This window comes from Pristis pectinata, chromosome 5 (genome assembly GCF_009764475.1).
Source record: "Pristis pectinata isolate sPriPec2 chromosome 5, sPriPec2.1.pri, whole genome shotgun sequence".
Classification (NCBI taxonomy): domain Eukaryota; kingdom Metazoa; phylum Chordata; class Chondrichthyes; order Rhinopristiformes; family Pristidae; genus Pristis; species Pristis pectinata.
The window spans coordinates 58424600-58451178 of record NC_067409.1 but is presented as its reverse complement, the minus strand read 5'-3'; the positions used below and the strand labels follow the sequence as shown (position 1 = coordinate 58451178).

Below are 26579 nucleotides of genomic sequence, written 5' to 3'. Positions count from 1 at the left end.
TTGCATCTGCTGTTTATCTAGTTTCTCATCTGAATTCTAATTTCACACAGGTGGAGTCCATGCTGAACTGAGAGATCAATGTTCTAACATTTTTAAAATAATCCCCAGAGTTAACAAAGTGATCTCTTACCCCAATTTTTGTAACAAAGCCTTTCAGAGAAGTAGTTGGAAAGCAGCCAAGAGGTTACATTACTTATTGCTAGATGCTTCTGCTGGGATAACAGCCACCTCCAATGCTGCTGTGTTTGATTTTACTGGCAAGTTCTTGGAAGCCAGAAAAACTGGTGAGGTCCCATAGTTAATCCCAAATACAGAAGTCAGTGGTTTAGAGCCACCTTCTTGACACACTGTCACTTTTAACCTGTCACCTACACTCAAAACCTTTTGTCTTCCCGTATCAAATTCAATCCAAGCTGTCTATAATGAGAGCTATTCCATGCCTAGTAGTAATAAACACCAATTTAAAGTAACATCCAGAAATCTACTGCTGCATGTGTTACAGCAACAGTTACTTAACAAGTCAGGCACATTTCATTTAAAAGAAGTAAATTTCTCACTATTTCTGAAAAATTATGTGGTGAATGCCAAAATATTATTATTTCTGATTAAGAGCTGCTTTTTGAAATTTGACTATGATTGTTGCTCTCACATTCTGCACCCAGTTGTGTATGTGCAGAGTCCAGTGACAGAGGGTAGTAACGGATACAGAGCTGTCTGTCACACAGTAAATTCTGGAGTAAATTGAACTGCAGTTTTGGCACAGAAATTTGGTGTTTGCTAACAGTGATACCTATCTTTTCCAAGAGTGTGTTGTAACAGTCCTTGCTGAAAGGCATTGAAATCACTGCATACTTGTGACGTTAGGTTCTTAATCACCAGTTTCTCATTCAAAATGCCATGAAATACATGGTTCTTTAACAGTGTAAGACATTATAATTACTGCAAACAACCTTTCTGATGCAGAAAATGTATTTTAAATATCAAAACAAAGTCAGCTACCACCTGACTGGTCAGTGTTATGTAGGATAATGTGGTGATATATGAGGTGATCAACCTCATCATAATAAATGAACAATGCCTAGAAAAGTTTTTTAAAATTTTATTCTGTGACTTGATTTATTTCACTAAGGCTATGAATTATTCCACCAAATGCTGCTGTTAATATAAATCATAAATAATGGCTGACATAATAACGCTGTGTTTCCAACAGTGGAATGGATCGTCACCTACAGTTAGGGGGCATCAAATCCACTACTCTCAATCTTCCAGTATGTGAAGTCAATAGGTGAGGTGTATCATGTTCAGAAAATCACCTTAGTGCTATCATTGGAACAGTTAATTGAGAACTGATAAACAACAGGAAAGAAACTGGCAAATCAGATTCAGTAAACATTAATGTAAGCTCTAATTCCCCTTAGTCAAAGAACTCCACTGAACTGGTCAGGAGAGGATGTAAGAGCTCCAGGAATGATAATATGCATAATAATGACCATCTGCCTCCTGCCCTGCAAATAAACCTCTGATCTGTTTGTCCTCATGTCAATCTGTAGATGGTTCTGGCAACCATCCAGAGGTTTCTTACAATTGATTTACTGTTTTATCATTTGATCCCTGGTTCCTTAAACTTTCTCAGAAGAACCTCATTCTTAGATCTGTCTGTGTCATTGGTTCATTTCTGGACACTAGCAACTGGATCCTTTCCCTCCTATCCAATATACTTCTCCAGTATATGGAGACATCCTTAATCCTGGGATTGGTCAGGCAACGCAACCATCAGAATTCATGTTTGTGCCTGCAAAGAACATGATTTACCCCTCAGACAATATTGTATCATAAGTATCATGTTCATATTCACTCCCTGTTGTGGGAGTTCAGTCACCTCTACATCCATTAGTAATCATCGACACTCAAGTTTTCTGTTCACCCATTTTTTTGATGCTTATGCTGGAAAGCAACCCCTAGTCCCTCATACAGAGCTCTACAATGACTTAAAATTCACAACTCATATAGTGATTATTATCCCCTAAGCATATCTAGATGTGGCTTGTATCATTGAAATCTCGAATTACACATCATAGATGAGCATTTTCTTAACAAATGTACAAACATACACGCTGTTAGTTACCATTTTTGACCAGCATGAGATTAGACCCTGTCCCTAGTGAGCATCTGATTTTAACAAAAGATCCCTTTAATTCACTTAAACAATCAAAGCCACAGCCATTCAAAGGTTATTTGTCCTCAATGTGCCTATTATTAATAGCCACATTTCCTCTGGTGACCATCTGTGTTTACAATCTACCACTTCTCCTTTCATTCTTGCACAGCTAATTATTTTAGAAACAAGCCCATGGTTCTTTTTATCCATTTTACACCCTGAAGCTATTCCATAGCCTGCACATCTGGAGCTAACAGATCAATAAAGTCTTTTCTATATATCTCCATCTGCATTATCATGTTTGATAGTGAAGGAATGTTATCTCCAAGAAAGCATTCCAGTGAGATGTTTGTTGTTATTTGTACCGCCAAGCCCGCTCTCTCATTTACACAAACCAAATCGATTTGTTGAATAGGACATGGATCTTTGATCTGCAGCAACATCATGCCAGCTATGTCAGTGCCCCATGTGCCATGGGAATATTCCTTCTCTCGTCTCATTTGAATGGCCTGGACCATGGTGCCATATTCCATTTACCCATCCCTTAACCATTTTTTGTGCCCTTTACTGCAAACAGAAAAGTATTTTGTACTGCTGGACAAGCTGAACTGGTTGAATTTCATCTAAAAATACATCCTGGATTTGCATATCTGCCTGATTCAAGACTGTGCTGTCCAAGACTGTTGATTAGTTTTAAGCTATCACATCAGAGGTCTAATTGCCTCTAAGATCAAACAGTTCAGATAATTCTTCCCTTTCCTAATGCACAACAATGTATATAGCTCAGACTCCAGCTCAACAACTCTGAGCTAAAATTCTTCAAGTGGAGACACTTACTGTATATACAGGTGCCAGGGATCTCATTTAAACTTTGGCCAATTTTTACATATACAAGAATTAGTACCTGCTGGCCATCCTGTCAGACTTTGTTTTATCTATTCAATCAGTTAAGGTTTCTATTCACTTTATGTTTAGTTTTGCTTTAAATTAACTAGTTTATCCACTAATCTTTAATTAGACAATTATTTACATGCATCTTTTAGTTTATTGTAAGCTTTATTTTAAAAATATTCTAACTTACACTAAGTACAAGACACAGATCTAAATACCTATTCCATAAAGCCTCTTCAAACCTCCACAAGTATTGGAGGTAAAAAAATAGCAGCACCTTTTTCCCCCTCACTGTACATTGTCTTTGGTCAGCAGTGATTAACAGAACAAAGATTATGTAAATCTATTGCTAAATCAGTAAAACGGGGAACAGGCTTCCTGCCCAAACACCTATGAATGAGCAGAATATGTTTCTAAGGACTTCATACTGAATTTGTTTTGTACTTTGAATAGCCTACTACTTGATAGTCTCATTTGCTTCTCATAATGGCAACTGGTAACATGAAACTTTGCATCCCATTTATCTTTTCCACACTTCATAGGGACCTAGAGGAGATCCTGGTGCAAAGGGCGAAAAAGGACAGCCAGGACAAGGTGCTCCAGGACCAAAGGTATGGAATTTCTTATGGCTCCAAAATACATCTCAAAGCATTCCCTTCTGTTTAATGGCCAAGCATAAGAATGGTATGTTGTGAACCCATGCCGACCTGGAAGCTGAGTATAAAAGCTTCAGTTAATCAACCCCAGCTGGTGTTTGTCTATATGATTAGAGTGTTTCTAGGCTGCAGAAAGATGGAATTGAGCAACTATCCTGCTCCTGATTATTATCCTATAATTAGAAAGTGCTTTTTTGTGCATTTTAGCTTGTCTGCTGTTATGTCTCTTTGTAAATAAGTTGCAAACATTCATTGTATAGGCCCACACATAAAGATTTGATATTAAGGTGATATATTGCCAGTAATGCATCCAGAAGATGAACCAATTAGGAATGATGCTCATTGGAAATTTCCTGAAACATGTGTCAGATATTTTAGTAACTATTAATGAGAAAAGCTGAGGATTAATATGGCATCAAATGCAAAACTCTGTGGATTAACAGTAAAATTACTGATCCCATTACAAACATAAATACTTTATAGTGGGTGGAAGTAGTCCATGTGGTTATAATATTATACTTGAATGTAATGTTAACTTAGCTAAAAATATATTTATAGTGCAAGTTTCATTTATACAACATCCTTTAATAGAGAAAAACATCCCACTCTACAAACAAGTTATCACCAAGCTACACCAGATATTTGTGCAAATAACCAATAGCTTGGTCAAAAGAGTTAGCTTCAAGAAGTGTCATAAAGAAAGAGAGGTAGGAACGTTTAGGGAGAAAATTACAGAGCTTAACACTTTGGCAACTGAAAGCACAGTCAACAATTAACAATTAACATCAGTGATGAACAGAATGTCGCAATTGAAGGAGCACAGATATCTTGAATGGTTGGAGACTGGAGGAGATCTCTCACAGGAAAAGGTTTGACAGCAGGGATGAGAAATTTGAGACAGAAACATTACTTAACCTAGTGGCAGTACAGGTCAGTGAGTACAGAGATAATTGGTGCAAGTTAGAACGAGGATAGCAAAGTTTTGGATGAGGGTGGAACAAAGGGACTCTGCCAGGATGAAGGGTCCCAGCACAAAACGTCGACTGTTTATTTCCCTCCATAGATGCTGCCTGACCTGCTGAGTTCCTCCAGCATTTTGTGTGTGTTGCTCCAGATTCCAGCATCTGCAGAATCTCTTGTGACCGCCAGGAGTTGGAATAATTCAAGTCTAGTAGAGTTGAAGGGCTTCTGCAACAGTGAGCTGAGACAAGGCTAAATCTGAGTGACATCACAGAGGTGTAAATAAGTGGTCTATGATGAGATAAATTACATCAACTGATGTGGAGGGCAGGCACAACGTACTTCACAATCCTACCCCCACTACACAATGCTGCTGATGACAATCAAATCAACGATGGTATTCTGATCAACGTGGATCACCTCCCATATATTGGGAGCCGTCCGTCAGCATGAGCAGACATTGGTGGTAAACCCACCACTTCCTCCAAAACCCAACAAAGGCTTTGGCCACCTGTGGAAATGAGTGAAAACCAAGACCTGAAGGCCCACACAAATATTATGGTCTATCATTATCAGTGATCTCTGCCCTCCTGCATGCATTGTAGGGATAGGCAAATTACAGCAGGCATCCTAAAGCACTGGCAAGATATCACCAAGGCTGCCTTTATAAAATCTTGAAATCCTCTCTCAGGATAGATAACGAATGTCAGGATCTTTTCCCTAGGCCAACAGTTGCAGTATCAGGGCTCTGATATGTTCAGATAACTCCAATGGGCAGGCTACATATTTAGTTCCAGATTCCCAAAGCAAGCACTTAACTTTGAGGGTATCATCATGGCAAGCAATTTACAAGAATACTGGCTCAAAGATATTGTATCTCCTTGGAAGAAAATGTAACATCCTCACCAATTCATGGGAATCCCTGGCCCAAGGCCACTCAAGCTCGTGGACAAACATCACAGAAGTTACTGACTCCTTTAATCTCTTTGACGGGACTACTTGGAGGCCAATCACCAGTAGGTGTGTACAATTATGCAAGCAATTACATCATCAAGGTTTGACCATGGAAGAACCCATAGTCTCATTGGTCACCTGTAAACCCATGGAACTGCAGTGGAAGCAAGTCGTGCTAAAACCTGATCGATAGTCCAAGAAGAAGAGAATGAGTAAGTCTGACAAAATAACCTGTTGGATTGTCATAAAAGACCAGTTTTAATAATATCCATACCTGGGCTAAGGAAATGTGCTGTCCTTGCCAGGCAGGACTACACACAACCACAGTTCCATACATCAATCACATGCACGAAACCACAGAGTTGTATTCAAGAATCTGAGCATGGGTTTGACGAAACTGTTATTTCTTCCAAATATATGGCAATGGTAGCAACTTGCGTATTGATGATCAGATTTTGGAGCAGGATTATGGCATCTCATGTGGCTGTGTGCATTCCCAATATGTTCCATCATTTGACTTTCATTGCTGTAATCACAATCAAATTTTGAATCTGAGTTTCTATTGTCATAAAGGATGACCAAATCATCCTCAACTGGTTTACGTCAATTTCAGGAATGTCCCAGTGTTGTATATACCAGACCATGTACTGGTTCTATAGACTCAGTGGTGAATTCTTTGTTTATGACATTGAGGGACAGTGTGGCCTACTCATGCTTCCAATTTGTATGTTCGCATTCAACTTTGATGCATCAAATCAGTAAGAGGAACAATTAGTGGTGGGACTTTTCTTTGAGTTATGAGAGGTCAGTGACTGCCTGGATTTAAAATTGGCTAAGCGGTAAAAGGGACAGAATAATGGCGATTGAGTGAGAAATAGTGAGGTGTACATCAGGGGAAAGCTACTTCTCTTGTTGAGAGAGATATATTAGTGATCTGGATTTAGATATAGAGGATGTAGATATAGAGGCTGATGGTTCAAAACTTGCAAATACAGTAAGCAGTGAGAGGAATGGTGGTAGTCTTTGAGAAAGCATGGAATAGTGGAGTTGTACAGAGTGGGAAGAAACCATTTGGCCCATGGAGTCTGCACTGGTGCTTTCAAAGAGAAATATGGTTTTCTTCATATCCCTGAAATATTGTCTCCTTTGAGTATTTACCCATTTTTGTTTGTTATGCAAACAATCACTGAATTTGTTTCCATCACCCTGAGGCAGTGTGTTCCAAATCATAACCACAGGTTGATCCATGTTGGCTCTGGTTCTTTTGTTCTTTACCCCTGTCATCTCCCAACCTCCCTCTATGTTCTTGATGAAATGAATTGGAGATTGTTTCAGTCGCAGTGAAAAATAGTTTTAATATAGAACATAGAACTGGACCACACAGGAGAGGCCCTTAGACCCATGATTTATGTACCAGTCATGTGTTTGGCACTCTAAACTAATACCATCTGCCTGTATAAGATTTGTATCCCTCTATTCCCTGCCTGTTCATGTGTCCGTCTGAATGTTTTTTAAATCTTGCTGTAGACTTCTACCACTTCCCCTGACGGCATGTTTCAGGCACCTGCCCACCCTCTGTGTAAAACAATTTGCCTCGTAAATCTCCTTTAAACTTTCCCCCTCTCACTTTAAAATCATAGTATTTGACATTTCCATCCTGGGAAAAAGACTCTGACCATCTAGCCTCTCATCATTTTGGATATTTCTATCAGGTTGCCCCTCAGTGTTTTGCTACATTCCAGCAAAAACAAACTAAGATTGTCCAATCACTCCTTAAAGCTAATACTCTCCAATCCAGGCAACATCCTGGTGAACCTCTTCTGCACCCTCTCCAAAGCTTCCATATCCTTCCTGTAATGCAGTGACCAGAACAGTACACCAAATGTGGTCTAGCCAAAGTTTTATACAGTTGCAACATGACTTGCCAACTTTTAAACTCAATGCCCCGACCAATGAAGGCAAGCATTCTGTATGCTGCCTTTACCACCCCATCCACTTATGTTGCCATTTTCAGGGAGCTAATGGACTTGCAACCCAAGATCCCTCTTGCTCCTGAGGGCCCTGCCATTTACTGTATACCTTCCTCTTATTTGATCTCCCAAAGTGCAATACCTCACACTTGTCCAGATTAAACTCCATCTGCCATTTCTCCACCCAAAAATTTCCAACAGATTAATATCCTGCTGTATCCTTTGATAACCTTCCTCACTCTCCACAACACCCATTTTTGTGTTGTCAGCAAATTTGATAGACCACCTTTATTTACATCCAAATCATATTTGTATTACAAACAAGGTCCTTAATCCTTGAGGAATACCACTGGTCACGGACCATCAGTCAGAATAACACCCACCCATCTCTACCCTCTCTTCTGTGACCAAGCCAATTTTGAATCCAACCAACCAACTCACCTTGGATCCCATGTGACTTAATCTTCTGAATCAGCCTACCATGAGGGACTTTGTCAAATGCTTTACTAAAGTCCATAATACATATAATTATTTGGTTTAGCCTAACTTTCTGGCATTTATACTCTACAAGACCTAGGATCCCAAAAGATGTATTGTTTCCTTTACTAATTTGTCCTTAAAGATTTGGCCCAAATGCCTATAGGACATTCTGTTCCTTCAGCCCTTTAAAATTGTGCCATTTTTGATTTAGCTTGCATTGTGTCTCCTCATTCTTCTTGTCAAGGTGTAACACCTACTTTTCTTCTGTTGACATTCATCTATCTTGCCCACCCACTACTTTAGTCCACCTTCTCAAGTTCTTCACTGTTTTATTTGCGTTGCCACATTTGCTTCTGAAAATCAGTTCTTTGAAAGAACTATCAATTAGCTGCAGCTCCTTGCTTTTCTCTTTAATCCTGCAGCATTTGTTCATTTCCCCTTTGGTAACTTCTGTTGAAGATATTTATTGAGGTAAAAAAAGAGGTCACTCAAAATGAGGAAGGAATTTGCATGCTGTCTTACCAAGCAGGTGTCTTTAGCTGAAATGCCATTTTAGCCTGTATCATGTGCAAACAAGCATCCTGGTAAAACACATCCTACCTCAAAACTTGTTAAGGGGCTGAATGCCACTTAAATTCCCTTCTAGTGCTCATCAACAGGGTTGCATAGCATTCCAGTGGATTACACTTGACCAAATGTTTTCTCCTAAAAAGCAGTCTGCTGAATGTGAGTAGATAAATATTGTGAGCTTTACTTAAAAGCATTTTACCTTTTAATGTTCACTTACTGTTGGTGGGTTTAAAACAATTTTGAAGCATTTGCAGAGATTTTCTAAGACTTTACCAAAACTTGAGCAATATTTATTATGAAATATCATTTGAACATTTCATCTAAAAAGAGCACTGTGCCACAACATACCATTGGCTATCAGGACAAAGAGAATGCTTAATCATGGGCACCTTACTAGGTGATCCTTCAAACAGTCAAGGAATAAGTTCAGAGGCCAGGCTAAGTGGTACCAGTTGCAGCAGGAGAGAAGGCCAGTAGGACAAAGTGATGCCTCAACAGCACCTTCCTTCTGTGGGTACAGGGTATTGCTTCTTTTCTGAGCCTTCTTCACTAGCTCAGAATGCCATCTGGAGCCTGTGTACCCTAAATCCTGAAGCCTGCTGTAGTACAGTCAACACACTCCACACCATCAGTGGAAGTAGGTATATGGAACCCACAAATACTGCCCCATAAAACTTGTATCTGAAGATCTCCTGAGTACTAAATCAGCAGGTCTCTGCTCAGTGTCTCCAGGCAATATACAATTATGGTAATCAGTAATTTTAACTAAAAATCTTTGCTCAATTTCAAAAGCATGAAACTAAGATTCCCATTTGTTTTGCTTATTTTTATCCATTCACTAAAATGACATCCTAATGCTCTATTAGACCCAGAGAGAAAGGGGCTGGAGTTTTGAAGCAGAGAAGTTGGGGGGGCATAAGGAAAGAAGATTTAAAGGGAAACCTGTCATAACGAAATTACAAAAGGGATGATAGTTAAAGGCAAAAAGTGTTGTGTTCGAATAAATAAAGAAAGAAGATGGGAACGGAAGAGGGTTAAATGATTGTATCTGAATAGTAGCGTGGGAGGATAGTATGGAAAATATGAAGAGTGGAAGGCTTGGTCTTGGAAAGCGATGGAGAAAGGAAAGTAGATCCCAGAAGAGTAGACCTATCCAATAGTTACAAGCCCAGACCTCTTTTCATCCTTTCTTATACCCAAATATATTTGTTAGAATTTATTGAAACGCTCCATCTGGCTCACCAGAATCTGAACTTTCGTATTTTCCTTTGAGAGATTTTGTATTAACCCACTGGATTCTGATTTTTCTGGGTATATTTTAAAAATCGAGCAATGCAACGCAAGCAAAAATCCACACCCCAATCTGTTGTATCTGTAATATAATTTGCTCCAATCTAGGAAGATAAAGCAAAAGGCTGGGTAGTGCTCTTCTAGGAAGCAGGGAAAATGGATGGGGACAATGCATAAGAATGTCTCAACTGAATGTGTCATTTGGGACTTCTGGAATTCAATGATTATTCTCTTGTGTATTTAATAGTTGGTTCTATGTTTTTCATCAGGTGAATCCTGAATTCTGGAAGGACTGTGTAGAGATTTAAAATTCCTCATACAAGTTAGCTGACCTCTGTTCTTTCATACAGTTATAAGCATGAAGAAATTTTTACCTTCAATCAAAAAAATAGAAGAATTTTTCAGAATCTTCAAGATAATTTAAAAGTTAACATGGGATCCTAACTGAAAACATAAGAGTTACAAATATGAACCTCCGTTCACTTCTGGAATAAAGGCTCTTTTTCATTGGATGCAGTCCAGGATTTTCAACCACTTAATGCAGATGTTTGCTTTTCTCAGAACTTTCTTTTTGTTGACAATTATTGATATTCTTTTCTCTTCCACTTGTGAATCCATTTAATTTTAGGCAGACCTGGGCCAATTATTGTCAATTCCAGGATTTCAGGAAACCTACATATCTGCAATAATGGATTTGCCTGAGAATTTACAACTCATTCTTTTTTTTGGTTTAAATAGCATTAATACTAAAATATTTCTGCGTGCCTTGGTTTCATTATTGCTTAACAGTCAGAAGCACAAATTTAAAAAACGCAAAAACAGTTTGATAATGAATATCGTTTGCATCCTTTCATATTTCAGGAACTGTGGATTGTTTGTTGACAGGCACGAATGCTGGATTATTCTGACAAATGAATTAGGACCAAGCTTTCTACATGATGTGACGTGAGAGCTGGTTACTATATGTTGGATGTAGGAATCAGTGTGATTAGAATATTTTTGGCCTTTGGTTGCAGTCTCAGATCTAATGAAATCATTATAATGCAGTGAGGAGATCCACCAAAATCGAAGTGTGTGTGGAATTTTTACCCCTTTTTTTTAAAGTATTGCACAGAGATTGAATGTTCTGCCAACTATTTGATTGAAAAATGCAGTGCCTCCTTTAGGTAAAGGAAGGAAGAAAGATTGGGGGGAAAAGAAAGAGAAGCAATTTATATCTAATTGTACAATCATTTCCATATTTTCCGAGAACACAAAAGCCAATGAATGACTTTTGAAGGGCAGTCACTTTTATTATCTAGGTAAAATATCTGCCAGATTTAAAGATTTTAAAAACGGGACTAATCTGTTTCAGTGGTGTTTATTGTAGGACCAGTGCTGGCCAGGACATTAGACCTCTTTGCTATTCAAATATTATTTAGTCATATAGATCAATCTGAACTGTCTGTTGAAGCAATAGCACTAACTCGCAACTATTTCTGACAAAAAGTCATTGGCCTGAAACACGAACTCAATTTTTCTCTCCATGGATGCTGACCTGCTGAATGTTTATAGTATTTTCAGCATTGCTTGTGAGCATATTCATGGAAGTCCACACTCATTATCAGCCGTCTTGTTCAACCAAACATGTTTTCATTTTCCCATCTTCAACACTTTTGATAGCAAATGTGTTCAAAGAAAACAGGTATGTTCAATAAATATGTTTCTAAACCAACAAGGAGAGAGGCATTATTGGATGCTGATTTAAAGTCCCGGGCAAAAGATACATTTTGGAATATGATGAAAAAGTTTTTACTCAGAGTAATCAGGATCTGGGATTCACTGCCTGTGAGGGTGGTGGGAGCAGAATCAATCAGTGCCTTCAAATGGGAATTAGAAGAACACTTGAGAGAATATAGTTTTCAGAGCTATGGGAAAAGAGTGAGGGTATGGGATTGCTCCACCTAAAGACAGAATGGACTTGATGGGCCAAGTGGCATTCTTCTGAACTATGAATAAGAAGAATTATTGACTTTTTCTATGATTCCATGAAAATGAAGAAACAATTATTACTGTAATGTTTCCTCTTGATTGCTCACAGAAGAATTCAGTAGATTCATAGACACAGAAACGGGGCCTTCAGACCACAATGTCTACGCTCACCACCAAACAAACATCCACACTAATCCCATTTTGCCTCTTGTATCCCAATCAACTGCCCCCAACCCACTGATTCTGCTGACACCCACCGACATTATGGATAATTTTCAGCACCCGACCAAACAGCACATGTTTGGCATACAGGAAAAAATAGAGCACCTATGGGAAACCGACGCAGTCACAGAGACAATGTGCAAAATCCACGCAAACTGGGTCAGGATTGAACAGGGTCTCTGGAGCTGCAAGGCAGCAGCACTAACCCATTATACCACTAACTTCCACCTGGAACGCAAACCTGGAGGGGAGCAGCGCCATATTTCAGCAGACATCAAACTTTTATGACCACTTGAGCGATAACGTTGCAGAATTTTTACTTGAGCCTAAATATTATTGATATATTTATTGACTCTGCATCTACTTAACTTTTGTAGGGTGACGTTGGCTATGGTGGACCTAAAGGCTCTCGAGGAGCTCCTGGATCTGGAATTAAAGGTGACAAGGTAGAAATAATTTGCCAGTCTTTTAAAATGTTAAAATCTGCAAAGAACTCATAAAATGACCCAATAGTTTAATATACAGTGCAGAGATTTACTGAGTCATTTTGATCAAGAAGACTGCAGATAAAGTTCAATTTTAGCTCAGTCAAATGGAGTAAAATGTCTGGTCTCAACACTGGTGTACTAGGGAGAGAAATATTTGGCCAAGTAATCCTCTCCTGATCATAATTTGGAATGACTGCTATAGGTGTATTTTTGTGAAGACAGAATGGGTTCAATTCCCATGTTTCAGCAACCTAGTAACATTTTAGGGTACAATTTAACTCTCAGCAAGCTTCAGATGGGAAGGGAGCTGCTAAGTATGAAACAGACCCCAAGCTTGAGATCTGGAGATACTTTAATTCCCAGGCTCCATCGTCATGTTGTTAGCAAATTGCCCACCTGAACTAGATGCAAACACTATTTAATAAAGGCTTAGCTGATGATTGTAACCTCAACTCCACATTCCTGTCTGCCCATGGTAATCTTTTACCCTCTTGTTTATCAAGGATCTACCCAAAACTTCCTTAAAAGTGCTCAAAAGTTCTGCTTCTCCTGTCCTTTGATGAGGAGAGTTCCAAAGACTCATAACTCTCCGTCTTAAACGTGCAGCCCTTTATTTTTAAACAGTGATCAAATGTCTACGTTCCTCCACAAGAGGAAATATATTCTCCACATACCCCTGGTCAAGACCCCTCATATAATATACGTTTCAATCAAGTTCCCTCTCCTTTAGTCCAGCTGATACAAGCCTAGCCTGTCCAATCTTTCCTCAGAAGACACCCATCCATTTAAGGTATTGGTCTACAGTTACATCCATCCTTAATTAAAGAGGCATAAAGTGCCAGCTGACCATCTGCAGAGAGTAATTGCGAGCCAGAGTCCATCGGCAGCATTTTTCTGTAAATATATCCACCAGTAAGGTGAAAATAGCACTCTTGAAGGATATTAGAGCATATTGCACTGGACTCTGTGCTGTCAGAAGGATTTTTGCACTGCTTCCAAATATCTTTGATGAGCAGAAAGATTTAGAAATAGTTGAAAAAGATTAAAATAATTAAAAATAAGTTTATTTGAATCCACATTCAACATGTTAATTACTTAAAACATTAATATTAATTAAATGAGGAAACACAGGCTTTTCACCTGTACTTACCATTTAGTGAATAGGGCCAGACTATGGCTGGCACAAGCTGAGGGTTCAGATACGATGCACTTCCACCTCTTCAGCTCAGTATGTGGTGGAATGCCCCAGACTCAGCCAACTGGTGTTCCATTACAGCCCAGTGTTAGTAAGGAGATGTCATGGTGAATATAGCCATGAGGATCTGCATCCTAACCAAATCATGGAGAAATGATCCCTTTACTTTTCTGTAAAATCCCAAATCCAGCAACATCACCACTGAAGAGAAATGGGGGTGGTTCTAAGTGTCATTGTCCAATTCACCAATTTAAAACAAAAAGAAAAATCCTAACATCAAGTAAGGATTGGCACCAATTTTGTAATAAAAATACAAAATATAACTGTGAAAGGCATAACCAAATCGTGCATGGGGTTCATGCTTATTACATTACAGAGCCTAATTTTTGATATTCAGTACTTGGATGATCCTTCAGTCTTTGAACATTAAGGGAAAGTATGTTTGAAATAAAATAAAGATACTTTTGTCTTCAATTTTCCACAGGGTGATATCGGACCTCCTGGACCATCTGGTCCTCAAGGCACACCAGGAATTGGTTTGCAAGGCGAGAAGGTAATGTAGCATTAATCTACTATTTACCTACAGTATAATTATAGAGAGATGCAGCATGGAAACAGGCTCTTCAGCCACATGATCCATGCTGATTGTTAACCATCCCTTTATAGTAATCGTACATTCCTATCAGCTCAATTTACAGTGGCCAGTTAGCCTAAACCCACATCTTAGGGATGTGGGAGGAAACTAGAGCACCCGGAGGAAACTCGTGCAATCTCAGAGAATGTGCAACTCCACACAGACAGCACCTGATATCAGGATTGAACCCAGGTCTCTACTGAGGCAGTGGTTCTACTCGCTGCACTCCAGTGCTTCCCATAACGTATGGCAAATCTTGCAACTAACAACTACTACTTTTTTGTTATTATTGCATCTTGATTTTATAAAATGTGTGGTCATGAGTTAATCATAATATTGTATGCAGTACCCAAGTATTATCTAATGTAGAGTATCTGTGCTTGCAATTCCACCTAACTTTTTAAGATTCCTGTCACTGCATATGATCTAAGTTGTGCCTGAAGACCATTCAGTTTGGAAAGAACTGCTTCATCTCAGCTCCATTCCAAGAGTGTTGGGGTCAATAGAAAATACTCAAATAAAGTAGAGAATGCTGGAAATGCTCATCAAGTGAAGAGCCATGGAGGAAAAGGAAACAGAATCAACGTCTTAGATCAATGATCTTTCATCAGAACCTTTCCACAGATGTTATTTTCTTATTTGATTCTGCCTGACCCACTAAGTATTTATAGCATTTTCTGTTTGATTTCCTATTTCAACCATCTGCAGTAATTTGCTCTTGAACAGTTTTTCAGTGCTGTCACACCCCATCAGTCACACTTCATTCACCGGATGGTTTTCATTGATTGACAATGAAGATAAACGATACCCTCACTTAATCTTTTTCAGTAGGGTCTACCTTTTCAATCCCAGATTCTTTGCTTCTGGCCCATGTGTGCCAACCCTCACCTTCCATAAGAACATAAGAAATAGGAGCAATGTTAGGCCACCTGGCCCCTCAAATCTGCCCTATCATTCAGTAAGGTCATGGTTGATCTAATCTTGGCTTCCCTTCCACTTTCCTTTTCCCCATGACACTTGACTCTGCTATAGACCAAAAATCTTTGTATATTGGCCTTGAATATATTGAGTGATCCAGCTTCCACAGGTCTCTGGGGTAGAGAATTCTAAAGAACCGTCTGAGGGAAGAAATTCCTTCTCATCTCCAGTTTAAATGAGCAATCCTCTTATTCTGAAACTATGCCTCCAGTTCTAGATTCCTCGTTAAAGGGAAATATTCTCTCAGTATCTGCCGTCTTGTGCTTCCTTTGAATCTTGTATGTTTCAATAAGATTACTTGAGTCATAGAGCAATACAGCACAGATACAGACCCTTCGGCCCAACCAATTCATGTCGACCATGGTGACCACCCATCTAGTCCCAATTTTCTGCATTCAACTCGTATCCCTCTAAGCCCCGCTCCTGCATGTACCTACCCAAGTGCTTCTTAAATGATACTATTGTACCTGCTTCAACCACTTCCTCTGGCAGCTCATTCCATATACTCACCAACCTCTGCGTGAAAAAGTTGCCCCTCATTCCCCTTTTAAATCTTTCCCCCCTCACCCTAAATCTATGCCCTCTAGTTTTGGATCCCCTACCCTGGGGATAAAACTGGTACCATCCACTTTATCTATGCCCCTCATGATTTTATAAACCTCTATAAGGTCACCCCTCATTCTCCTACTCTCCAAGGAATAGAAACCTAGCCTGGCCAATCTCTCCCTGTAACTCAGGCCCTCTAGTCCTGGCAACATCCTCATAAATCTTTTCCGAACTCTTTCCAGTTTAACCATGTTCTTCCTCTAACAGGGTGACCAAAACTGTACCCAGTACTCCCAAGTGCTGCCTCACCAATGACTTATACAACAGCAACATAATGTCCCAACTTCTATACTCAGTGCTCCTACTGATGAAGGCCAGAGTGGTAAGCTCCTTTTTCATCACCCTGTCTACCTATAATGCCACTTTCAACGAACTATGCACTTGTACTTCTAGGTCTCTCTGTTCTACTACACTCCCTAGTGCCCTACCATTCATAGTATAAGTCCTACACTGGTTTGACTTTTCAAAATGCATCACCTCGCACTTATTTGTATTGAAATCCATTTGCCACTCCTTGGCCCACTTCCCTAACTGATCAAGATCCCCCTGTAATGTGCCATAACCTTCTTCATTATCAACACCACCTCCTAATTTTGTGTCATCTGCAAACTCACTGATCAAGCCTTTTACATCCAAATCATTTATATAGATAACAAATAACAAGGCTCCCAACACTGACCCCTGCGGCACATGACTAGTCACCAGCCTCCATTCCAAGAAACAACCTTCAACCACCACCGTCTGCTTTCTACCTCCGAGCCAATTTTGAATCCACCTAACCAGCTTTCCTTGGATTCCATGGGACGTAACCTTCCAGACAAGCTGCCATGCAGGACCTTGTCGAAGGCCTTGCTGAAGTCGAAATAGACAACATCCACTGCACTACCCTCATCTACCTTTTTTGGTACCTCTTTAAAAATAACTCCAAAGAGTTTGTCAAACAGGACTTTCCATGCACAAAGCCATGCTGATTCCTCTTAATCAGATTCTGCCTGCCCAAATGCTGGTAGATCCTGTCCCTCAGAATTCCCTCCAGTAACTTCCCCACTACTGATGTCAGCCTGACTGGCCTGTAGTTCCCTGGCTTGACCTTGTTAACCTTCCTAAACAACAGAACAACATTAGCCACTGTCCAGTCTTTGGGAACTTTGCCAGTGGCTAACAGTGAAGCAGATATCAATGCAACGTCCTCTACAATTTAACCTCCCACAAAGTCTGAGGATGCACTTGGTCAGGCCCTGAGGATTTATTCACCTTCATGTGCTGTAAGGCTGCAAATACTTCCTCCCTGGTAATACGAATGTCCTCCAAAATATCTCCACTCATTTCCCTTATCTCTTGAGCATGATTTTTTTCTCCTCAGTAAACACCAAGGAGAAATATCCGTTAAAAATCCCACCAATTTTCTGCAGTTCAAGACATGTTGATCTCTGAGGGGACCTACTCTCTCCCTAGCCACCCTTTTACTCTTAATATAGCTATAGAACCTCTTGGGATTTTCCTTAACCTTACCAGCCAGGTCCATTTCATACCTTCTCTTTGCCCACCTGATTTCCCTCTTTAGAGTATTCTTAATCTTTTTTATAGTCAGCAAGAGATTCACTTGTCCCCGACCTCCTAAACCCATTGTATGCTTCCTTTTTCTTGATCAGAGCCTCAATATCTCTTACTAGCCAAGGTTCCCTGAACTTGCCAGGTCTGCCCTTCACACTAATAGGAACATGCTGCTCCTGGACTCTTGATATCTCACTCTTAAAAGCCTCCCACTTACTATTCATTCTTTTCCCTTCAAACAGGCTCACCCAATTGACCTCTGCTAGATCCTGCCTAATTCCCCCAAAATTAGCCCTGCTCCAGTTTAGGACCCTAACCTGTGGACCTCTCCTATTCTTTCCCATCACTATCTTAAAACTAATAGAATTGTGGTCACTAGAGTCAAAGTGCCCCCTGACTGCCACCTCAGTTACCTGCCCTGCCTCACCTCATTCCCTGAGAAGGTCCGGTATTGAACTCTCCTGAGTAGGGCCCTCTATATATTGACATGGGAAACTTGCCTGGACACATTTCACGAATTCCACCCCATCTGGGCCCTTAACACTCTGTGTGGCCCAGTCAATGCTGGAGAAATTAAAATCTCCCACTAATATTCTTAGAGCTATGAGCAATTTCTCTACATACCTGCTCCTCAAGTTCCCGCCGACTATTGGGGGGGGGTTTAAAATACAGCCCCACTAGAGTGACCCTGAGTTCTACCCATATAGCCTCACTGGTTGATCCCCCAAGAATGGTATCTCTAAGTACTGCTGTTATGTCCTCCCTTATCAAAATGGCAACACCCCCTCCTCGTTTACCTGTACCTCTGTCACGCATGTAGCATCTGTATCCTGGAACATTGAGCTGCCAGTCCTGCCCTTCTCTCAGCCATGTTTCTGTTATGGCTATAACATCCCAATCCTCAGAGCCAATCCACGCCCTGAGTTTGTCCGCCTTAGCTGTTAAACCTTGTGCATTGAAATAAATGCAGTTTAACTGAGTATCCCTTTCCCTGCCTTTACTGTTCCTCTGGCTATCCTGATTACTAAACTTGCTCTCATTGGCTACTGCTTTATCCCATGACTTGCTCCTGCTCAGAGTCCCACCCCCCTGCTAGTCTAGTTTAAACCTCCCTGTGTAGAACTAGCAAATTTCCCTGCAAGGATACTGGTCCCTCTCTGGTTCAAGTGCAATCCGTCCGTCTTGTACAGGTCAACTCTACCCAGAAAAGATCCCAATGGTCCAAGAACCTAATCCCTGGCCCATGCACCAGCTCCTCAACTGCGAATTTATCTGGCCTATCTTTCTATTTCTGACCTCACTAACACATGGCATGGAGTAATCCGGAGATCACTACCCTCGAGGTCCTGCTTCTTAACTTCTTACCTAACTTCCTATACTCATTTTGCAGAACCTTCTCATTCTTCTCAACTCCAATGAGTATAGGCATGTGCTCATTTCCTGAATAAACCAGTTAAGTGAAGATTTGGGAATGCTTCTGAAATTAATAAATTCTATCAAAGGTATCTTGGCACATAAGAATGGTTGTTTTAAATGTTAATGTGTGTAGCTCAATGGGCTCTGCAAAATGCAAATTTAATTACCCTGACTGCTTTAATCTTTACAGTATAATGTTTGCAGGAGTCAATTAGACCCTGATATTCATCAAATGGGATTTGAGACATCCCAGAAATTAGCCTGGTGAGTCTCTTTTGGACTGCTTCCAATGCTAGTATGTCCTTTCTTAAATAAGAGAACCAAAACTGTGTTCTGTATTTCAAGTGCCATTACCTCTAAGATTGTAACAAAAGTTCCCTATTTCCAACTTGTCATTTGTTTTACAAATTACCTGCCACACTTGCCTGCTATTTTTTTGTGATTTGTGCTCACAAGCACCTGGATCCCCCTGTACATTGCTCATCTGCAATCTTTTTCCATTTAGATGATGGTCTGCTTTTTGATTCCTCTTACTGAAGAGCATGACCTCATACTTTCCCACATTAAACTCCATTTGCCATGTTTTCAGCCATTTATTCAACCTGTCTGCATCATTTTGCAGTCCAAATTGACCTCCCACCCTTTTTCATGTCATTAGCAAACTTGGATGTCTTATACTCTGCCTCCTACTCTTCCTCCTCCAGGTTTTAATATAAATTTTAAATAGTTAAGTACCAAGAACTGATCCTTGGGCACTCCACTACTTATAGCCTTCCAGCCTGAATATTTATTCTGGCTCTCTGTCTTCTATGTGATAACCGATCTTCAATACCATCGTCAAACCGATCTTCATACTTCGTCCAATATCATGATTCTTCTATATCTTGTATACCAGACTTTTATGTGGCAGCTGATCAAATGCTGCCTTGAAATCCAAAACATACCACATTAGAAGATTCCCCTCTATTGACTCTGTTTGTTACATCCTTAAAAAAACTCTAGCTATTTTGTCAAACATGGTTTACCTTTCATATGCTTCCCTTTTTTGCTTTATCTTTCTCCCAATGCAACATGTCATCCCGGGGTCACCAGGTTTGACAGTCTCAACATTTATCTTATCCTGTTGTCATATTTTGCTGTGTGAGTTCAATATATAGCAAGTGGAACTCTGGTGCTATTGAAAACTGAATGCAGGACACCACAAAATATTAACGGCATATTTCAGCATGGTAACTCATGCACATCCACCTGAAAATTAGTCCAATATCCACCCACCTTATTCAGGGTCTCTTGACCAGTTAGTTATTAAGAAAGGGTGCTGCACAGCTCAATTTCCAGCAGATGTGTGGTCTCCTTTTCTTGATCCTTTGTGTGTAGATGATGGGTACTTACCTTTGAACAAAGAACTGGAAAATCTGTCCTATCTATCTTGAGATATTAAATCTGCATTATTTATGTACAAGTTCTCACCTTCAATGTGTATAAAGGAACACTAATTTATTCATGAAGCCTGGAGACCAAAGTTTAATTGGAATACTCAGCTCTTGACTCTTGATTCTTACTCTCTTGCTTATTATAAGATGTAAGTAGGCCATTCAGACTATTAAATCCATGCTGGCTCCCAGCAGGGTAGTCCCATTTTCTGTAGCCCTCCAATGTATTCTCTCTCACATGTCCATCAAATTCCTGTTGATTCTTTTGCCACTTACCTACACTAAGGGATTATTTACAATAGCCAATTAATATACCAGTACATCTTTGGGGTGTGGGAAGAAACCTGACCACCTGGGGGAAATGCACATGGAGAATATGCATTACCATGCCCTCCCAAATTGGTGCAGAGAGGTTTGCCTCCACTCCTCCTCTGGAGTTTCTAGTAAAAATGGAAACTGAATGGAATCCCAGCAGAATTGGATTCAATCTGATCAACAAACAATTTGGTAGCGGGTTGAGCAGTATCTGGGGAGAGGAATTGTCAATATTTCGGGCTGAAACCCTGCATCAATTCCTCTTTTCCCCCCACAGATGCTTCTTGACTTACTGAGTTCCCCCGGCAGGTTGTGTGTTGCTGCACATTCCAGTGTTTGCAATCTCTTGTGTCTCCAATCTGATCATCCTGGCTCCTTGTATACTCCCCAGTTTAGCAATGTATTTCAGCCTCTTATAGTTTGATTCTAGTTTTAAATATTGCACATCCAGTAATTCCCCTGGCTTGACTGATTTATTATGTTACTCTATGAGAAAATAAATTTCAGTGTTAGTATTAACTGCAGTATAGCTTGGTGTAGTGGTGAATATGTTTTCCTTTTGAATAAGACAGCCAATTACAGTAGGCATCCTATGTGTTATCCAGTGAAGAATGTATGGCAAGGAAATAAAAATCTGATAAGTATAACACTGGAAGCCACTTAATTAACAGTGCACTGAAACTTGACAGATTTTACATTTTTATACAGGGGGACCAAGGCTTGATAGGACCACCTGGGCCTAGAGGTCCAACAGGAGAAGGCTTAATTGGAGAAAAGGTACAAAGTTAAATTACTTTCATGAATTGAACATTTTTTATAACTTTCATGGAGTGCCTGCAAAGAAATTAGATTGTATTTTCTAATTCCGAAAGAAAAATTGTGGACATGAAAGAATTCAACAAGTTTTCAATTTTCTTTCTGTGTCTTCTGTTCATCTAATGCACTGAAGCAAGTGCAGTGGTGTCCAATGGTACTGTGATTATTATTGACATGTGGCTCACGGATAGCATGGGCCACTCTTGTAGAAGCAGCATTCTCAGCACATGTGGAGACAGCTTCTGTGTTACTTGAAGGGGATTTGTGAAGCCTAGCACTGGGAATCCAGGAGATATAGATCCCCTTTAGATAATGTATTTCGCTGTCATGTTGGCTTTCCCCCAGCCATCCAGCTTCCTCCTCCCTCATCCCACCCCACCCAAATGTGGTTTTAACTCCTACCCCACCCAGGTCACAATGTTTGCCCATCCTCCTCACTAACTATTGATCTGATGCCTGAGTCCTACCCATTCCCAAATCCCTTTGCCAACCTTCCAGCTCAAGCCTCCATCTGAAACCACCAGGACACTGTCTTCTGCAAGCCCCTCCCACTGTATGATCCTGACCCAGACATCTAATTTCCTGTGTGTTCTGCAGTGGTAAAGTGTACAGAAAGAAGTTTATAGTTTAAGTCCTGTTTATCCATGCACTAATAAACATAGAATACTATTAATGTGCCTCGTACTCTCCTGTATTTTGCTGTAGCCGTTTCTTAAATGAAGCATTCACTGGACTGTTCTACTCAAACCTCTTTACATGGTTGAACATGTGCCATTTAATTTCTATGCCAAGTATTTTAAATAATGGGTCAGAATGTGAACTTCCTCTATCCCCCACCAGCCCACCCACAAACATTTCAGGATTTCATTTGCTGCTTGTACACATTAGAAGGGCAAATCTCTGAAGAAAAAGAATCTATTATATTCTCCATAATTCCTATTTTATCATTAGCATTTAAATATTTTCAGATCACAGGTTTTCAAGATTTCACAAGTTTATAGAATTCAATTTCCAAAATTCAATTGATGTTAACATGATGTTATTCTTCACAGCTCTCAGTAACTGATTTGATGCTCCCTCTTAAATTAGCTGGTAGTTTTCTACATTTCAATTCTCATTTAAACCAAGATGATGAGGTGGTCTTGCTGAATAGCTAATTATAACTTTCTGGTATTGAGACTAGTGAATCTATTAGAATGTATATTAATGAAATGTAATGCAAATTGCAATATGGAAATAGACCATTCACCTCTGTCCATGTCAGCATTTACCCTCTAAGAAAAGTAATAATTCTAATCACATTTGCCCACAGTATCTCTTCAACTCCTGGTCTCTGGTCGTCCCATTATAGGAAGGATGTGGAGGCTTGGAGAGCGTGCAGAAGAGGTTTACCAGGATGCTGCTGCATTAGAGGGCATGTGCTATGAGGAGAAGTTGGACAAATTTGGGTTGTTTTCTCTGGAGCAGCAGTAGCTGAGGGGAGACCTGATGGAAGTTTATTAGATTATGAGGGACGTAGATAGAGTAGACAGCCAGTATCTTTTTCCTAGGGTCTAATACTAGAGGGAATGCATTTAAGGTGAGAGGGGGTGAGTTCAAAGGAGATGTGCGGGGAAAGTTTTTAAACACAGAGTGTAGTGGGTGCCTGGAATGCGCTGCCAAGGGTGGTAGTGGAGGCAAATACAATGGAGGCATTTAAGAAACTCTTAGATAGGCACATGAATATGCAGAGAATGGAGGGATATGGACATGTAGGCAGAAGGGACTTAATTAGTTAGGCTTTTAATTACTAGTGGGCCAAAGGGCCTGTTCCTGTGCTGTACTGTTCTGTCTATGCTCTAAGTTCCTGATCCTTTACCCACCTATTCAATTTAACCTTGAATGAATGCTTAATTTGAACTTGAAGACCTGACTCTTAGAAGTGAAGTCTTCAGTGCCACAATTGTTCTTGCAAAGAAGTTTATCTTGTCATAGAGTCATACAGCACAGAAACAGCCCTTCGGCCCAACTGGTCCATGCTGACTAAGATGCCCCATCCAAGCTAGTCCCATTTGTCAGCGTTTGGCCTGTAACCTTCCAAACCTTTCTAATCCATGTCCCTGTCCAACTGTCCTTAAAAGTTATTATTGTACCTGCCTCAACCAGTTCCTCTGGCAGCTGATTCCACATACATACCACCCTTTGTGTAAAAAAAAATTTCCCCTCAAGTACCTATTAAATCTTTCCCTTCTCACCTTAAACCCATGCCTTCCATTCTTGATTCCCCAACCCTGGGGAAAAGACTGAGTGCATTTACCCTATCTACACCCCTTGTCCTCAGTTCTAAGTCAATTACATCAAATCTTTCATCACTGGTCCCTTTTGGTTAACCTCAGATATTAGAAAGACTCCTTATTGTGTTGTTTTTATCCTCAGCTGCCTTCCGTACATTATGTAGCAGGCTAGTGAAATTATGTTGTATCCTTTCTGAAGCTTCTACATCCTTACTTTAGTGAGGTGCTTTACACTACAAACAGGTTTACTGAGGTCAAAATAATGTTTTACATAGATTCTTCATTATATTTTGACTTTTATATTCTGTATCTGTTGAAATAAACTATGTTGTTCTAAGAATCTAATTGAGTTGAAGTCCCATGAGCCTGAATCCACTCCAAGTCCCTCTGCTGTTCCATAACACTGAACCTAATTTCATTAAAGACAACTGTTAACAGTGTGAAGTTAGCAGCTCAGTTCAAGGTCCACTGCCCAATCCAAAAACTGGACAGTGGACCTTGAAGTGAGTCAATACTAAAATTTCAGGAACCAAGAACTGCTTTTTAATTAGTGTTATTCTCTATTAATTTATGACTTTTGTATTAAAGTGAATGAAATCTTTAAAATGTATTGCATTGCAATTTGGTAATCATCAAACATAAACAAGTTAAATAACATGAAATAACAGATATATTAAATGACAGGGAAATCGAGGATTCCCTGGAGAGAAGGGTCAAAAAGGAATAGGAGAAAGAGGACCTCCAGGTTCTAAAGTAAGTATGTTATAATCTGTCTATGCCTTCTACATTTCTTAATATATTTATGAACAAGCACAATGTTATCTCAAAATTTATATGCTTCATGGAAAAATTACTGTGAGATACCTGATTATTGTTGCTGCAAATATGCATGATTATTATGGGGAATTGCTCTAATTTTAAAGTGGTAATTGAAGGAATCTTCAAACATCTCCATCTGATGGGGCACTGGTATCAGGACAAAGTATTTGTTAAACTTTTTCAAGTTTCATTGCTCACATGTTCCATGAATAGATGGCCCTCAGAAAACCACTTTCTCTTACATTCTGAAGCCTGTGAAGACAGATTGCATGAACCAACGTCATATTCCCTGAAACACATTGAAGGTTATAGCATGATTTACTTGAAATGTTTAACAGGGTAGAAAGAAAGAACCTTTGGAGAGGGAGTCCAGAACATGAAACAGTATCTAAAAATTAAAGTGAGGCTGTTTAAGGGCAACATCTGACAGCACTTTTCCAAGCAAACAGTAAAGGAAACTGAAACTTAACCCCATAAAAGCAGTGAATCACGGTGGGTTGATTGAAACATTTAAAACGTGAATAGATGTACAATTTTCATACTACTGTCAGTTCTGTTTGTAATTGATAAATCATAGAAAATATATAGGACCTTGAATCCATTTCAAATTATGTCAGTGACCCTTTTATTTCAGGGAGATCCTGGAGCGCCGGGGGCAGCAGGAACCCCTGGAATTCCCGGTGATTCTGGATTGAATGGAGCAAAGGTACTATGAGTATTTATACTTCTTCTCTTTCTATTTGTTCTCCCTCATTTTCCTGGCAGCAGTAATTCATGCTATTATAATGTTCTGTACACAGCCGGCAGCCCTTTACCTAAACGTTAATGGTATGTATAACTCTAAACCTCCATATCTAGCTCCAGACTAGAGAGTAGACCTGGCTTTTCTCCAGCTATCAATGGCCCATTAAATTTTTCCGCTGTTATTGTTAGCTTGGATTTGGGACAAGGCTTTCATTCTGAATTATCATAAGGTTTATGAACGTGTGGCTTAGACCAAATTCCTAAGCAATATGAACTAAAACTGCATGCAAGATGCAGCAGATAAGCCTTTAAGATCACACATGTAAAGAGGTGTGTTTTAAAACGTACCTTTATTGGCACAACTTCAAGTGCTCTCCTTCATCTTCCACGCCTGTTTTCCCACACCAACAGCTGTTGATTTAGCAATAGAATGCTCACTCAGCCTGGAGTTGTGCCACAATGTGCCAGTGGAAACAAATTTTTATATGGGGTGTTTTATCTGATTCATTGCCCTTCACTCTAATTCAAAATGGAATTCTTAAATTATAATTTGAAATAATAATCAATGTGAAGTTTTCATTTTATTAATGCCTGGATTTTAGCTTGGTGGGAAACCCAAAAGAATAGATATCCCATAGTACTGCTGAAGGGAACCTTTAAGTGATGTCCCTGCACACATGCTGTCTGAGTGACAGGACGGAGCTCTCTTGGGCAGTAAGCCTTTGTTATAAGGTTGAAATGTGCAAGAGCAGGTAGGTAAAAGTGAAAGCTTAGAGCAAGGAGATTCAGATTGTGGGGTGAGAGGGGGTCTGATAGCGGTTGGGTGTCCCGATTGCAGAGGTCCCGGTGCTGACCTGAGGAAGCAGTGTGAGTATTGCGGTGATGGTGGTGGATTGACACTGATGGTTGGACAAATGGTGGCGATGATGGTGGTTTGAAAGTATTTGAGGGATCTGACAGTGATCGGAGAGCCTTTAGTGGAGGTTGGCTGGTGGTTTATTGGTGGCATGTTGATCCTGGAAGAATCTTCCTCTTCCTCTTCTTGACTCGCAAACAATGGTGTGATGATACTCAGCTTATGGATTCAGTCCTCCCACCACCTCTCAGCTATAGGGTTTCCCAAGGCCTGGGAAATCTAGCCACATGCAGTTAAAAATTTAAGACAGGGAACCCCAGAGGAGCCCCA

At 39.9% G+C, this 26579-nt stretch overlaps 1 protein-coding gene across 1 annotated transcript in view; it reads left to right on the top strand.

Annotated features, from left to right (window-relative positions):
- The window catches only part of LOC127570961 (collagen alpha-1(XXVIII) chain-like), a 123566-nt gene that overhangs the window by 52860 nt on the left and 44127 nt on the right, over positions 1–26579 (top strand). The window contains exons 11-15 of the mRNA XM_052016929.1: positions 3592–3660; positions 12500–12568; positions 14290–14358; positions 24515–24583; positions 25284–25355. Of these exons, the coding sequence (XP_051872889.1) occupies positions 3592–3660; positions 12500–12568; positions 14290–14358; positions 24515–24583; positions 25284–25355 (348 nt within the window). The remainder of the gene's footprint in view (positions 1–3591; positions 3661–12499; positions 12569–14289; positions 14359–24514; positions 24584–25283; positions 25356–26579) is intronic.